General features: G+C 32.7%; 1 protein-coding gene across 1 annotated transcript; it reads left to right on the top strand.

The window, feature by feature from the left end:
- The first annotated feature begins 9,425 nt into the window (after positions 1–9,425).
- On the top strand, positions 9,426–11,190 carry LOC131630138 (protein NODULATION SIGNALING PATHWAY 2). Its single transcript, XM_058900932.1, has one exon. It carries the CDS (start codon positions 9,505–9,507, stop codon positions 11,038–11,040), a length of 1,536 nt encoding a protein of 511 aa, XP_058756915.1. The 5' UTR covers positions 9,426–9,504; the 3' UTR covers positions 11,041–11,190.
- Positions 11,191–17,582: the final 6,392 nt, after the last annotated feature.

The following is a 17,582-nucleotide window of genomic DNA, read 5'->3' as shown; positions in this document are numbered from 1 at the left end:
TAGAGAAAATAATATCATTTTGAGGTTTCTAAATAGTCCAAACCACTTAATGTCAAATCATAGCAAATTGACTTCTAATCTTAGGCATACTATCTAAAGGGAGAATAAACTAAAAATCTTATACCAGACATAGATAACTATCTCACATGTGATAAATAAACAAAAAATTGACTATACTTTATCCCTACTCAAAGGACAAGAGATTTCAACTAGGTCAAAAATAATACTTCTCTTAAACATGTTTTTTTTTTTTTTTAGGAAAATCTATCATACAGAAGTTATCAAGAAAAGATAACCACCTTAAAGAAAGTCCAACTAATCCAAATAAAAGAAATGGTCAAATTTAAACTCAAGAAAGAAAATATCAAAGAAATTATTCAAAATGACCAAAACTTAAAACACCGAGGTGCACCTCCAAATGGTCAAATTTAACACCTACAAATAATAGGTGTTAAATTCCTTTAAAAGAAAACATCATCTTTAGCATGGAGGCCAAACGACTTATCCTTCTTTAAATTGAGATACGAAAAATATTATCGTTTTTGTTTTTATAAATAGGGTCGAAAGTAATATTTTAATTGAGCATGTGAGTGTATGTATATATATTGTTAAACTCCGATAATTGTTTTAATTAATTAATATAAATAACTATTAGCATAAGTTAATTATCCTTTTAGCAAGTATCTTTTAGAAATTAGGTTTGATCACCTAATTCAACTAGTTGAGGTTGAATAAAAAATTGATTAAGCGTTCAATTCGTTTAATCCTCATAAACAAGTTGGTTTGATATCTATCTTGAAAACCCTATTCAAATTGGTATATTATTTTAGCATTGTTGTTTTGTTTATTTTAATTAGAATGCATATTTTAGCTAAATAAAGCCCAAGGCTATGTTATATACAAATACATAACATAAATTTAATTATTTTATTATTGACTCACAATTTTATACGACTATTCAACTCTCTAATTTCAATATATATGGTTCAAATTTTATAACAGTCGTAAAATAATTATTAATATCACTTTTATTAATAATAATTTTTTATCACATATTTTATCAAAATAATATTTATAAATAATAAAATAATTAAACTAGTAACAATATTTGTTCAACCTGAATCACAAACTTTCACTACTAATCAACTATCTTAAGAAAATATGATATTCAACCTCAAATTCACCCCACACAAAAACAAGAAGAGAAACTCAACTTCAACTCTTTAATTTATATGTATGTTACTTTAATTGACATTTTCAAATATATTAGTAAGAGGGTTAACAAATGCAATATATATCAATCGACTTTTAATTATTAAAAACTATTTATGAACTAAATTTTGTAGCATATCGACATGTGTGGCAAATCAAAATAAGTCTTTTTCAACGCCATAGGTACAAGTATATGTACCTAACAAACACCAATAGTATAGGCCATGTCTTCATTATCATTGGCAATATAAGAAGTATATACATATTCATACTTTATATAGTAACTTTTAGGTATACAAGAAAGGCAATGTATATATCATAGAAAGCCTCTTCAACGTGTTAAATAGCGTGATTTGCGGGGCCTGCTAATAGATCTATTTTCGTCCCTTGATAAATATTTCAAGGTGCTAGTTGTATATTTGACATAAATCAAGTACTTAGTTTAATGAAAACTTCAACATCTAGTTATGACAAGTTGATTTGTCACGTATATTCGTGGCAATTATTTGTCTCAAATATGCAATGAAACAGCTTTAGGCGTGGGTGGGTGATCATTTAAAAACCCTAAATAGTGATTGATGTCAATGAATACGTTATCAACATTATTGTGCCCTTAGAGGTAGACAACATTAACTATGTTTCCCGATTATAAATAAACCTTAGATTATTAGTCTTGTGACGAGTATTGAATCTTAAACAGATACCTTGATTAGTGAAGGGTCATTCTAATTGATACACCTTTATTAAATAAATAGAACCGTGAACATCAATAAGAGAACCTATATCTATTAGCTCTTCGATCAATGAAAATCTCATCTTGTTAATGGAAATTCTCTACTATAATTATCATTTTATAATAGTATCTGCCACAACTAAGGAAAAGTACAAATAAACTTATAATTTTTTATGATAAAATGGATGGTGTATTGACAGTCTAAATTATTTTTACACTGTCAACCATTGACAACCATGTATCCTGTAAAATTAAATTATAAATTTTAAAATACTTTTATGATTTGGCACTTTAAAATATTTTTGAATAAATCCTCCATTTTTTGTATAATTATGTATAAATAGAATTTAATTGAGTTTTAGTGTATTTGTATGCCGTTTGATAGTTTTCTATTCATTTTGTAGGTATTGACGCATATTTGGAGTATGAGCAATAAAGTGTCGAAGACACGGCTCTAAATGCGCGTTTTTTAGCAACTCATCAACGAATAAGGCTCAAAATAAAAGAATAAGAAGTCATCAATTTGATTTATATTTATTCTTTTTTAGATAGGAAATTGAATAAGCTTTCCAACGCTTCAAACCGGGCGTAAATCACAGTTACGATTCTCAAGTTATGACAATTTTACTAAAGCTGATTTTTTGTTGACAGCCTAGACCGCGCGATGCGCCCTCCCAGCGTGCGGCGCGCGCTCTGCGAATTTCAAAGTGTATAAATAGGGAAAAATATATTTTTTAAGGTTAGGATGTTTTGGGTATTTTTGAACCCCAACTCATCAACCTTCATCTTTTGTTAGATTTAGCTTGGAAACAACATTTGGGACTTGCAAATGGATGATTCAGGAGTTGATTTCTCATCAATCGAAGATGATAAACCGTGAGATGTTTAGTTTTCTTATTTGTTGAGTTTGCATGTAAATTAATCTAAACACATGGATGTTTGTTACTCTTTCTACTAGTTGTATAAAGTTTGCTTTACAAATCTTAATCGTTGTTTTTCTGATCTTTTTGCTTAATCGCTTCGGATTTATGTTGTTATCGAAATATGCTTTGTGAATCTTGATTAGAATAGAATACCTGTTAGTTATAGATATCAGACATAAGTTTTGGGGTTAACATCCACATAATATTAGGGTTTAATGCTTATGTGTTGTTCAATCGATTGAGACATCATCGAAAGAGCAATATAGTTGAACTCTCGTCAGTGTTTCAGAAATGGACATTCAGGTGAGGGATATGTGATGGTTCTGATGAGTATTGTAGATTGAGTGCGGCAGAGTGATAAATCTAAGTTTGTGAGGAGTAGTTTAGATTCAAACCAGATAAGTTATTCTCTATCAAGAATGTATTTATTTTATGTTCATATGTTATATTTTTCGTTTTTACTCAAAACCCATTTAACCCAAGCTCAAGAACTAAGAATCCGTCGAACGGAAAAATACATATATAGTTACATCAAAGATAAATCGATTATAATAATCAAGTACAACATCAACAATTACATTTGATGATCAAATACACATTTAACATAAAAGACAAATTAATATGAAACAACTTCAATTTTGCTCCAAATCTCTCAACATTCAATTTGATTTGCAACTTCTTTGAATATTCTAATAATTCTTCTGCAAGGACAATAACATCCACTTCATTCTTTTCAATTTCATCTTTTTCATTGTTATTATATTTTTTTATTGACGTCTTTTTTGCCACTCATGCTATGGTTCATGTCTTCATCCCATATAAACAGGTCACGTGTATCAACTTCTTTAAATTCAATAATTAAAACCAATTATCAACATACAAAAAATCTAATTATAATCAGCAATTAGCAATTTCACAGGAGATCTTCATAATATATTTCTCTTGTTAGGACCAATCTTAAAGTGGTATGACAACATATGAACACGGTAACAATACAGTTTCTTGGTACACATTTTAACATAAGAAGTTTAGGATGTATCTGATTTCATCTTTGACTTGATTAGAGAATAAGCTCATCTCGTTTTGGATGAAAAAGACGAGATGATAGTGGTCGAAAATGGCATAGGCAGTTCAAGTTAGAGTGAATGGAATAGTGTTGAGTGTGTGGTAGATTGAAAAACAACTTGAAGGTTAGGGAACCGTTAAAGGTCACATAACACATAAGCTCGAAGAACAGATAAGGTGTAGAAAAATAATGGAGATGAATGATTTTAAGAAAGAAGAAGACAATGGTGTTATGAAATTTGAGATTTTGTTTCTTATAAAAATTTCTTATATTTTTTAGAGATTGCATGCGGACAAGTCTTAATCATTATTTAGTCTAGCAAAGTTTCATTAAAAAAATTAGGATTAAATATGTTTTTAGTCCTTATAAATATATCATAATTCAATTTTAGTCTCTCTAAAAGATTTTTTTGAATAATGATCCTCTCAATATTTTTTTGTCTGCGCTTTTGGTCCCTCCAATTAACTTTCCTTAACAGAAACTGGTGTGACATGCCACGTGGTAGTTTTAGGTGATTGGTCATAAGATTCTAAAGAAATGTTTGTAATAACCTAAACTTAAACTTTCTTTAACAGAAACCGGCGTGGCATGCCACGAGGCATGTCAGTTAACTATCCTAAAGAGATGTTTGTAATGACCTAGACTTAAATTTTTTTTAGTGATGTCTCAATCTATTGTGATTTTTTTAGTGTTCAAAAGGCATAAACAACAGAAAAAAAATAGGCCTACGCATTGCATTTTTATCTAATTTTTTGCATGAATTTTTATGATAAAAATTACAGAGGAATTACAAATTTTTGTATCATTCTTAGTATATCTTAATTTATTTTGATTTATTTCTTCATAAAAACAATTCATTTATATGTGTTTCGGCCAAAAAAAATAAAAATAAATTACGACTTGCTCGAAATGTCACGAAACTTTGCAGATCCATTCTATTTGTTATATGGAAAATCCATGCAAAATATTAACTCAAATTTCAACCGTAAGTCAAATTTTTCATTGTTTTAGCTTCATAAAAATTCGGTGCATTAAAAATTTATATTTAATTCATCCCACGTAAAAAAGACTACAATTTTTGTGGAAGAGATTCATATAAAGTGATAAACTTGCGTGTAAAAAATTATGAAAAAAAAAAAGTTTAGATCATTACAAACATCTTTTTAGGATGAAAAGAATTAAAGATTTAAGAGACTAATTGTGGATTAGCTATCATTTATGGTTTAAGTTTGATGTTTATCTTAATGCTATATTTCAGATTAGCTACCATTTATGGTTTAAGTTTGATGTTTATCTTAATGATAGATTTAACGGAAAATTTTTCGTTTTTTGAAATAAAAGATTTTATTTATTTCAAAGAGCTAATACAAAGCAAGGCTATGAAGCCATATAATTTAACCATATTTACATGAGAATATTAACAATATGGTTTCTATACTTGGGTTTCATCCACCCTCTATAGACTATAGAATCTATTGTATTTCTAATGACACCTTGAGTATCTCTATAAGACCTATTATTACCAAAAATCTTAGAGTTTCTATACATCCAAATGCCATAGAAGACTACTGTTGCAGCAACTTTCAACAATGCATACTGCCAACCTTTCCCTTTTGATTCCTTTTAATCCAAGCCATGTCAATGTTGTTATCAGTCTTCACATCCAGCCACTTCAAGATCTCTTGCCATATGGTGGAAGTACCCTTACACTTGAACATTAACTTATCAAGATCTTCATCTTCCTCTTTACACATTTCACAAATGGTATTCTGCAGCATTCCCATATTCTTCATTCTAACTTTGAAAAAATTTCTCGTTGCTATATACTTATTTAATATTAAAAATATAAAATGGTCAAAATTATCATGTGATATACTATATCAGCATATTTATCAACTTTCATTAATGAAAATTAATGGAAGAGATAAAAAATGTGAATGAAAGATATATATTTATCAACTTTCATTAATGAAAATTAATGGGAGAGATAAAAAATATGAATGAAAGATATTAATCGAACTATTATTCGAAGAATTTTTTGAAGGACAATATATCCTAATATATTATCAATATTAATTGAAGGTTCGAAAAACACAATAAAGGGGGTTGAATTGAGTTTTTAATAAAATAAAAACTTAATACACATTAGGTTATCCTGGTTCGTTTGAACTCAAACTACTCCAATCCACCCGCCAAGGTGATTTTGCCTCTCTCTTACGAGGACTTAAGCCACTGAATCAAACTTGATTACAACAACTTTCATAACGACAACTGTTAAAGTCTTCTTGAGATAAATCACAACCCAGTTTCTCAAGGAACAATACAACAAAATTTAATCGTATGTGCTTACAAATATGCTTCTAATAAGTTGTATCACAACTCTGATGTATACAAAATGTTTAAGAACAATGCACAAAAAGTAATAAGAGAACGAACAGAAATTTTAGATAGCTTGTACGTGAGTATTCTACTTTTTAACTTCAGTAGTGTCTTCAATATATAGTGAAGCTTTTGAACCGTTTGAGAGACACACTTTCACCTTTGGAATGTTGAAATAATATGATTTAAGACCTTTCCAAAGAGATTTTTTCCATAGAATTGATGATTCAGCCGTTAATAGAATATCTTGAATTTAATGACTTGTAATGGAACTGAGTATCGGAATATAATGTATCAGAGCATTACGTCAGTGTTTGGTGCAAGAAGCATTTTTCTTATCAGAGCTTTATCATAACTTCTGCTTTTGAGAAATCACAGTCAAAACCCGAGCAATCGACAGTCTTACTACTTCGATCTTGGAGAGCTTGTTGTAGTGACTTTCAGAACATGATCTTCTTATATCGGAGATCAAGTGACAAATACTTCTTGTTCTTGTAGACTTCCTTCAAAGTCATCAGAATTTCTTGTTCTTATAACCTTCCTTTAGAGATTAGATCTTCTTATTCTTGTAAACTTCTCTTGATGAAAACTCCTGATTCTGAGAGACTAAAGTTCAGACTTTCTTCTTCTTATAAACTTCCCTCAATGCAGCCTTCTGCTTCGTTTTCTGCTTCAGAACTTCTGAAACACAAATAACCGATTAGAGATCATTATTAATATGTATTTGTTATCATCAAAACTATTTCAAATATGTAAAACCAAACTTTATTCTAACAGTAATTTTCGAGATAAAATTTAGAGAAACAAAAACTATTAAAGATAACAACTAATAAAATAAAAAAAATAAATGTTAAAATATTATAAAAATTACAAACATATTTAATCCAAAGAAAGTTACCAAAATCATCAAAATTCAAAAAGTAATAAATTTCGATTTTTGTATTTGTAAGTACCCGTGAAAACGTGTAAGAGTAGACATTCCCAAAAATGATCACGTGGATGGAACCAAGAGAATCTCTCATCCATTGAGAGGGTGTATGCCATGGTACTATACGGACGGTTACAAGATATGTGGCAGTAGGATATGCACAATTCTGCTTAAAGTTTATTTTAATATTTCACTTTGATATAGAGATAGAGATATTTATGTACATATTGTTCATGATGTATCGTATGAGGTTAAAATTAAACTTTTAAACAAAACAGAGCTTTCATTTTGATGTTTTCTATATGTTCTATGTGAGGTTAGGATTGTACTTAAAAAAATATTTTCATCACACCTCATAAATTCCAATAATTTTTTTTATCTTTATTTTCTTTGCATTTTATTACCATTTGTTGTTCTGTATTCTACACTGTATGTCATGACTATGTGTCCTGTGTGCATGTGCATCTTTTGTTCCTTTTGATTATTGCAATGAATTATATTAATTCAATTTTATTTATAAATTAACTTAAACTCTATACAATCACCTTTTTATTAAAATATTGTGGCATCATCTGGAAACATGTACCCCTTTTAATTATTGTTTTGAATATGATCTTAGTTTCTATAAAATCCATCTAACAATATTTTTATAAAAAATATTCTAAATATAGTTACTATATAATTCATATTTCCAAAATTGTTCAACTATTTACGATGTAGATGTCTTTGTTACATTTTATATATAAAGGACTTTACACTATTTATATTAGACATTTAAAAATAACCATCATATTTAAATATCTCTAACTTCGCACATTTATTGAACCGTTTTTATTTTCACATTAACAGCTAATTTAAGGTTCTCTCAATTTTTCAAATTAAATTGAGAGTTTTATAAATTCAAAAAAAAAATTGAGAGTTTTATTACTATTTTTTAATGTTTTTATTGTATTAAATTTAAATTATATAAAATACATGTACATTCTTCAAAAATATATATGTATTATGCGACAATACATTTGTAACAAAGTTCTTAATTTTTTAGGATCTCAAGTGGTGATAGTGGTGCGGAGAAAAACTAAATTGAAAAGTTTTGAATATAAAAGGTTTGTTTGAATTTTATTTACACTCTCAATGCACATTCTTTTTTCTCTATTTTCAATATTCTTTCATTCACAATTTTAAATTATTTTCTCATTTATTCGTTAATTTAAACGTTGGAATGTTGATATTACAAATCCATCCTGGTTCCGCCATACTACATCAAAACTCTGTTCTATTAAATCTCTGCCTATATCTAGACTAATTAGTTTGAAATAATTATTAAATATATTTTTATTCTTTTAATGAAAAACTATTGATACTCCATAATACTTCAACTTAAGTTTTTATGGACTTCTTAAATAATAATTTATAAATCGACTAAAATAATTAAGTCTCCTGCAGTTCATGATGATACTTTTATAGTTAAATAAAATTGAAATTCATATTAGTTAAGTTTTTCTAAAAAAACTAATATAAAACAACATTGAATCAATTAATATCTCCACTATATACAAACATAATAGCAAAGTCAAATGGATAAACATCAAACCAAATACATGGTGGGTGGGATAGATGAAAACTCCATGCAAATGCAAATGGGTTATGAGCAATTGAAAATATTACATAAGCATAGTGTTAATTAATAAAATAAAAATACAAACAACATATTCATCCAAATACCAATATATTTAAATTCTCTAAGCAAATGATCGGGTGTAATGAGAAAACTCGGTTTAAAAAACCCCAACCTTGTGTGATTCTTAAGTTCTACAATAAAAACTTGTTATCTTTAACATAGTAATAACTCAAATATAAAACAAAAATGTTCAAGAGCGAGACAAAGTTGGAGTATAAAAAAAAACGGCAGTCATAATTATTTACGAAAACAGTAAATATAATATAAATATAAATCATTTAAAAAACATATACATAATTTAAAAATGATCATTCACATCAGGTAGGCAGTCATGTTGTTAGTGACAACAGCGCACATAACAATATTCTCTCAACTCACCAATCAGTTTTTGGACTTCCACTGTCTCATACTCCAACCTTTTCTTCTCTCTCTCCATCAACTCTCAACCTCTTTATAAACCTCTTCCCATACCATTCTTTCTCCCTCACCACACTACACATATCCTTCCCTTTTATTACAATTTCTTTCCACTCAACCAACCATAAAGGAGTATTATATTCTATTCTCTCTCAAACAAACACCATGGACATGGAAATAGACATGGATGCTATCCACCACCTCGACTTCTCCGGAAACAGCAGCACCCTCACCAACACCCCTTCTTCTGACGATGGTTACGGTTGCAACTGGAACCACTGGTCCCCGATAGTCAACTGGGACACCTTCACAGGTGCCCCAGATGACTTTCACCACCTCATGGACACCATCATCGAGGACAGAACCACTATCCTCGACCAGTTCAGCCCAACTACCACCACCACGACCACAACCACCGAGGAGGAAGAAGAAGCCGAAACAACCACAACCACTACCACCAACACAACAACAACATCAACAACGGAAACAACACAAACAGTTGGCGATGGAAATGATTTAAAGGGGCTAAAACTAGTGCACCTATTGATGGCTGGCGCAGAAGCCTTAACCGGCTCCACCAAGAGCCGCGACTTAGCCCGAGTGATATTGGTTCGGCTCAAGGAAATGGTTTCACAACACGCCAACGGCTCCAACATGGAAAGACTCGCCGCTTATTTCACCGAAGCTCTTCACGGCCTACTAGAAGGCGCCGGGGGTGCGCACAACAACCACAACAACAAACATTACCTCACCACCAGCGGACCCCACGACAACCAAAACGACACACTCGCTGCTTTCCAACTACTCCAAGACATGTCTCCTTACGTCAAGTTCGGCCACTTCACGGCCAATCAAGCCATACTCGAGTCCGTGGCCCACGAACGCCGCGTCCATGTCGTCGACTACGACATTATGGAAGGGGTCCAATGGGCTTCACTAATCCAAGCCCTAGCTTCCAACAACAACAGCCCGCATCTCCGGATCACCGCATTATCACGAACCGGAACAGGAAGGAGGTCAATCGCCACCGTACAAGAAACCGGACGCCGTTTAACCTCCTTCGCCGCTTCCCTCGGTCAGCCGTTTTCTTTTCATCACTGCAGGTTAGACTCCGACGAAACCTTCCGTCCATCTTCCTTGAAGCTTGTTCGAGGAGAGGCTTTGGTTTTCAACTGCATGCTGAATCTTCCTCATCTTAGTTATCGTGCACCCGACTCGGTTGCTTCGTTTTTAAACGGAGCAAAATCTTTAAGCCCGAAGCTTGTGACATTGGTGGAGGAGGAAAATGGATCTGTCATCGGTGGATTTGTGGAGCGGTTCATGGACTCGCTTCATCATTACTCAGCGGTGTTTGATTCATTAGAGGCTGGTTTTCCGATGCAGAACCGGGCCAGGGCTTTGGTGGAGCGAGTGTTTTTCGGCCCACGAATCGCGGGCTCATTGGGCCGGATATATAGAACAGGCGGAGACGGAGAGGAGGAGAGAAGGTCGTGGGGGGAGTGGTTAGCTGCGGCGGGGTTTAGAGGAGTTCCGGTGAGCTTTGCGAATCATTGTCAAGCGAAGCTGTTGTTGGGTCTTTTCAATGATGGGTATAAGGTGGAAGAGGTGGGTGTGGGCAGTAATAAGTTGGTGTTAGATTGGAAATCACGGCGTTTGCTTTCTGCATCGGTTTGGAGTTTTTCTTCAGATTCTGATTTATAGGTTGCTAATGATGATGATTAGTGCTAATCTATTTGGTAAACAGTTGATCATTCATGGATGTGTTCTTTGATTTACTACTGACCCTCCAAAAATGGAAATATAGAATTAGAATGTGTCATGTTAATTTCCACTTATGGTAGTTTTTGATAGTTGAAGGATCTAAAATTTTGTTGACAACTTTGTGATCGCGCCTTGGTTTGTAAAAAATTATTATATATATATGAAATTAATTTTATAAAGTTGAGTTTAATTTCTTTTGTATGCTGGTTTTGAACTAGAGTTTCTTTTTTCCTTGAAAAAAACTATATTATTAGAATCCAAGTAATTACTAGATCTCTCAACAAATCACTTGAAAAACCGGCATATAAATTGATTTTAGTTGAAATAAGTAAATGTATGATTATATAAAAAAAAATAGTTTATGTTTATGATTATTTGAAAAATTCTGTTGATTATTAAATATGATATGGTTAATATTTGGAGTTTGATTCTAATTAAATGTATGATTTATTTAATTTATTTTTTGAAAAATTTAATTTGAAAAATATTTTAAGATGTAATTGAAGAAAATTCTAAAAATATATGTACCGTCAAAAACTTATCATATCTACATGGATGTCTTCAAACCTATTGTAGATATAAGAGCGTAATATTCGAATAAGGATATTATCACATGACAGTGTAAGTATAGATTGCAACTTAAGTGTTCAAGAACTATGTTCTGATAGATATGAAAATTTATGCAGAAAGTTCTTGAAGATAATATTGAAACAATGTATTGAGTTACGTTTTAAAATTATTTGAAAGAGGTGAGTTTTGAATATGAAACTGACTACTATTTATACGACACAAGATACCTTTTGAAAAATCATGGCAATGCTTTAGAGAAAGATCATAAATATGATGCGATGATTAGGGAATTGATATTATAAAAAAGGAAGTGAAAAGGTGTGTCAAAGTTTCATAAAAAGTCACGATGCACGATGCTTCAGTGATAATAGATTGTTCTAAGCAGACAATTGATTGGTGGTTTCGTTGCAACAGTAAAAAAATTCAAATTGAACATGAGACAATAGATTGTTCTTGAGGTACAATTGATTGTTGTAAGCTTGCTTTTGGAAAATCATTTAGGCATATGCAACATGACAATGGATTGTTTACTATGACAATAGATTGTAGTAAAAGAAAACCTGAAAAAAAATTCTAAGTTAAAAACATGTTTGTCTATGACAATAGATTATTGTACAAAGAACTTGGAAATTTGGAAATATCTCAATCCACCCCCTTATACTCTTAGGCACTTGACGCAATTACGTTAACGCCTCCTGCTTCTGGAGATACATATCAGGAAGCACATTTTTTATTCAAAATTTGCTTTTCTAAGGAGCTACATCCCCGAAAGTAGTTTAAAACGGTAAACGTTGGGAAACTTCCATAGGAGCATCTACGAAATATCCTAAAAACATAATGTTCCGTAGATGTACCTACGGAACCTTCTGTTATATTTTAAACTTTCAATCCAAAACTCCTTTTGTGCAACAAAATAATACATCAAAATATAGCACATCAAAATAGTCATATACATCAATGTTATATAGTACATCAAAATAATACGTCATATACATCATCCAAATAGTCATATGTCATATACATAATCAAAAAAATAATACATAAATGTAATTAAAATACAAACATCAAAATAATCAGCATTGTCACTACTATGTGTGCCGGACAACATCTACATCTCCTCCTCTACTTCTAGCGCCTCCTCTACGTCCACCACCTCCTCTGTCGGCTCCTCTGTCTCTAGCATCTAATATCCCACATTTCTTGGCGTGATGTTTGCAGTACACCAGTGCCCCCTGTGCCACCTCCATAATTTTATTCAGTATACGCTTGGCACCAAACCCCTAAGGGAAGAAACCTCCCTCAATGCCTGCTCGTCATATCTCAACTATCTGATGACACCGAGATAGCACATCCTGAGTATGGTCCGACTGAGACTATTGCTCCTATAATATCTCCTAATGAGTTGGTCTAGGCGTTGACTCCTCTACAGGGGACCATGTAGGGGTGTGATACAGTGAAGAACCACATGATGTACCCATTAATGCAACTCCAGTCTCGCTCTTCTCTGGTCGCACGAGCCTTGTTCGGAACAATGTGCTCGAGCCTCGCCCGAGCCCCATCCATCTGCCTGCAGGTCAAGACGAAAGGAGCGGAGACAGAAGGGTGGTAGGGTATCGTCTGAGAGTAGCCGAACTGCCGCATGACGCACTCCAGAAGATATGGAACTGTGATGGTCGAACTGCATGACAACCATTTAGAGAATAGTGCAATATCATCAAACAGGCGCGTCTCACGGTGAGCAGCGTAGCAGTCGTAGTGGGAGTCTACGACAACCATGCGGTCCAGATATACTCTGTAAGGCTCCACCACCTGGTTCCCTTTGAGTGGGATCAAGGTATCCCGTTGTGGATCACGGAGTACCCGACCTCACAAAGGTCCTTCAGACCAGAGGCTGTGAGGACATCCTAGAACCACGCCTCCTGTGGGTGCTCCAAAGCTAATATCTTCCATGCATGGTTTTAGAATTTATGGGCCGACCTATCCTGAAAAATTTCAATGAAAACAAATTTAATAACAAATAAATTTCCAATGAACAAATAATAAATGTTACAAATATTAAATGTTACCTCTCCATCCCAGACATGTTACCCTATCATTGTCACCACTCCTTGCTCTTGTTGGCCTCGGGTGTTACATCTCCACCAGCTTCTGCTAAGTTCGTTCCTGAACCATATCGTAATGGGAGAGGTCTGCTCTAATACCATTTGTAACACCCCCAGACTTCAGGATTACCTACTAACCATAAACCAACACGTGTCTTTTAAGCATGTTTTATCCTCACTCACACGGTTTTCGGGAAACTTCCAGTAAGTCACCCATCCAAATACTACTCCAAGTCAAACACGCTTAATTGTGGAGTTCTTATTTATTAGGCTAGCGAAAAGAAGATGCATCTTATTATTATAGGTAGTATAAATTGATCCTTATAAGCCTTCTTTCAATCATGCAGTCTCATATCTACACGGCCTCAGGATCCCTCTCATTCTGATGTGAATTCGGCAACCACTCATCGCCCTCTTCGGTCTCGGGAGTGTCTCATTGTCATGCCTCGTGCACTGAGAACCATTCCCTGCCTCAAGTGTTACATTTCTACCAGCTTCCGCTTGGTTCGTCTTCGAACCACATCGTACTAGGAGATGTCTGCTTTGAAACCATTTGTAACGCCCTAGACTGCTTTCCAAGAAACTTCTCAGAAGGTTACCCATCCAAATACTTCTCCAAGTCGAGCACACTTAACTGTGGAATTCTTATTTATTAGACTACCGAAAAGAAGACGCATCTTGTTGGTAATAGGTAATACCAATAAATCCTTATAAGTCTTCATTCAACCATGCAGTCTCATATAGAGGTGTCAATTTAAAGGGCCAATTAATTTGAGCCCTAGCCTTATAATAAAGGGGCCTAAAAATATCAAAGAAAAGTAAGCCCCAAAATACATAGGGCCCAAAGTTAGAAGGCCCTAAAATTTAAAAGGGGTCATTAAGCCCCTAATAAAATAAAATAAAAAACTTACTTTAAAAAATAAAATAATAAAAATTCAAAAAATAATAACTTTAAATAAAAATTAAAAAATATGTTAAAAATTATAAATTAAAAAATAGCTTTTTTTTAAAAAAAAATTTAAATATAATTAAAAAAATTTGTTAAAGAAATACTAAAAATAAGAAAACAACTTCCATTGGCAGAGCCATTATCCAACATAATAATAAATATTTTCTTATCTATTCCCCATTGTTTTAAGCAATCAAATAAAGTAGCTTCCAATGCAATACCCGTGTGGGGAGGCTTCATTCGAAGAAAGTTAAGAAGACAACTAACTAACTTCCAATTTTCATCAACAAAGTGAGAAGTCAAACAAATATAACCTTCACTAGTAGATGCGGTCCAAACATCTGATCTTAGACGAATTTTATTTGGAATCCTACTCATGATTTCCTTAAGCTTGATCCTTTCTTTATCATATATCTTTTCAATATCAGACACCATGGTATTCCTAGAGACCATTTCAACACATGGATTCAAATATTTCACCCAAACTCGATTTTTTTCATACTCGACAAAGCTAAAAGGAAGATCATGTGCAATAATGGCTTCTCCAAGTAATTCACGGTGTGTGTTTTGGTTGACTGGTGTTAGGCTTGACGATTCCTCTTGACTAAGAAGGCTCAACTGGAAACTTTTACAAATAAACACAAGACGACTTAGATGTGAAGTTCCATAACTTTGACCAGACTTTGGGTTTTTTCCAATGGCAAAAGCAGTACTACAAAAATTGCATGCAGCTCTTTCAACTCCATCTTTTCCTTTGCCGATTTTAGTAAAAATAATTCAAAGTGTTGACAATGTTTCCTTACGAGTTTCATCTTGACCTTGTGCATACTCACTCATATCCATTGACTCCATACTATAACAAAAAGAACGTGTGTTATGTCATGGTTCTATATTAAGAATCACATTCCAAAAACCAAAACATTTGAGACAAGCTACCCTAGCTAATTTGAAATAATAACAAGGGTGAAGGAAATATAATGATGAAGCTTCACCTTCTGAAATCTCTTCTCTCACTGTCACTATCTCTGTTTTTGTGCTTGTTGGTATCTCCCTTTTAATACTTTGGTTCTCAACCTAATTACATCAGAGGTCAAGAGTTTAGAATATACATTTCATAAAACATATATTATTATAGATATAAATGAAAAATGGAAGTTACAGGAAACAAATAAGACTAAAATTCTCATATAATTCTCTCTTCGTCCTTCAGGAATCCCATTGACGTTAAATAGTATAATGTGTCATTAACAGACTTCAAAGACAATTAGTTATGTTCAACACTAAGTAATTGATGTTAGTTACAACATAAAAGGAAACTGACTCAATTCATATTGTGATTGATATCAGCTGCCCACACCCACCCAGCAAACATTGATTGATATCATCAACACACACAGCAAAAACTGATTGATATCATCACACACATTAATAAGAATAATAACTCAGCAGTTTTACATAGACATCACCCATCCATAATAAGGTCTGGTAACATTATTGCAGCCCCATAGTATAATTCGTGCACTATTCTTTTAGATGCTTTGTGTCAGCAAAGTCAGAAAAGAGTAACTAAAAGCATCACTTATCCATATGCACTAATATAATGTCAAAATTGAAGATTCTTTTTGCTACATTCCCCTACTCAATATTATTTTGTTCAATGTCTAAATTGATGTCATATTCAATTGTAACTTCTTTTACTTTATTATTTTAGTATTTTTTTATTTTAGCATCTTATCAGTTACCATCAAGGTGCATATACCTCTATTGAAAACACAACAGGAAACAGAAACTGCAAAGTATATATTTTTCTATATTACACTTGCAGCTCACACTAGTTACCATTACTGCACATTACATTTACAACTTACACACTATTTACAATCACTAAACATTATAAGAAGTTTGTTTTGCCACGTAAAAACATGCTAATATATGACTTCAAGCAAGTAAACTAAGAACACTAAAGTAAGGTTCAACCCAAGTTGAACCAATTGAAAACACTTGGTAAGACATTCAACTAGTTTGTCCAATCAAACCTTCCTTATATCTATCTCTCCCCCCCCCCAATCTCTCATCAATTAATATTTACATTTGCATTCCTAAAGGATGTAAATAGACCCTAATATTAATAGGATTTTCATAAAACAGTTAAAGTATACCAGTAAATGTTGCAAATCGTCAATTACATCTAGTGCTCCAGCACAATCTGCAGATGCAACAAGCTGTATCACAGCAAAATTAATCAACTTAAAATGGATTTCCAGTTGTCAAACAATAACATGTATAAAGCTGTTGAGGCATTTTCACAAACAGCTTGTGATTGCACATCTTAAGCAATATTATAAACATAAAGGATGACTCATGTGAATTCAATTAAGATGAAAAAGAATCCATTTATAATCCTATTGATTCATTCCTATAACATGAAGATTTATATCATCTGAATTCAAATGAGATGAAAAATCAAAGTTGATTTTAGGAAAGCCGGAGATTAAAGAGATATGGAGAGAGAATAGTATCTATGTTTTGCAATTGAGAAAATTTGACGGCGGTGTAATGGGTTGACGGTGGCGGTGGCTGTGGCGGTGAAGATGAAGCTGTGCGGAATTGATAAAAATGGAGTCTCCGAGCTCCAATAAATTAAAGTCTTTCTAGAATTTGGGAATAAAATAAGGCCCCCTCAATGGGGCCCAAAAAAATGCATTTTGTAAAGGGTCTAAAATTTTAGGGCCTAAAATAAATTTCAATAATTGGGGGTTCAATATATTAGGGTTTTAATGGGGTCAAATTATTAAGGCTTTTAGTTATAAGGCTTATTTGACAACTCTAGTCTCATACCTGCACGACCTCAGGATCTCTCT

This window comes from Vicia villosa, unplaced genomic scaffold (assembly GCF_029867415.1).
Source record: "Vicia villosa cultivar HV-30 ecotype Madison, WI unplaced genomic scaffold, Vvil1.0 ctg.000650F_1_1_1, whole genome shotgun sequence".
NCBI classification, from domain to species: Eukaryota; Viridiplantae; Streptophyta; class Magnoliopsida; order Fabales; family Fabaceae; genus Vicia; species Vicia villosa.
The sequence above is the reverse complement of the archived record's forward strand: the minus strand, read 5'-3'. Positions and strand labels throughout refer to the sequence as shown.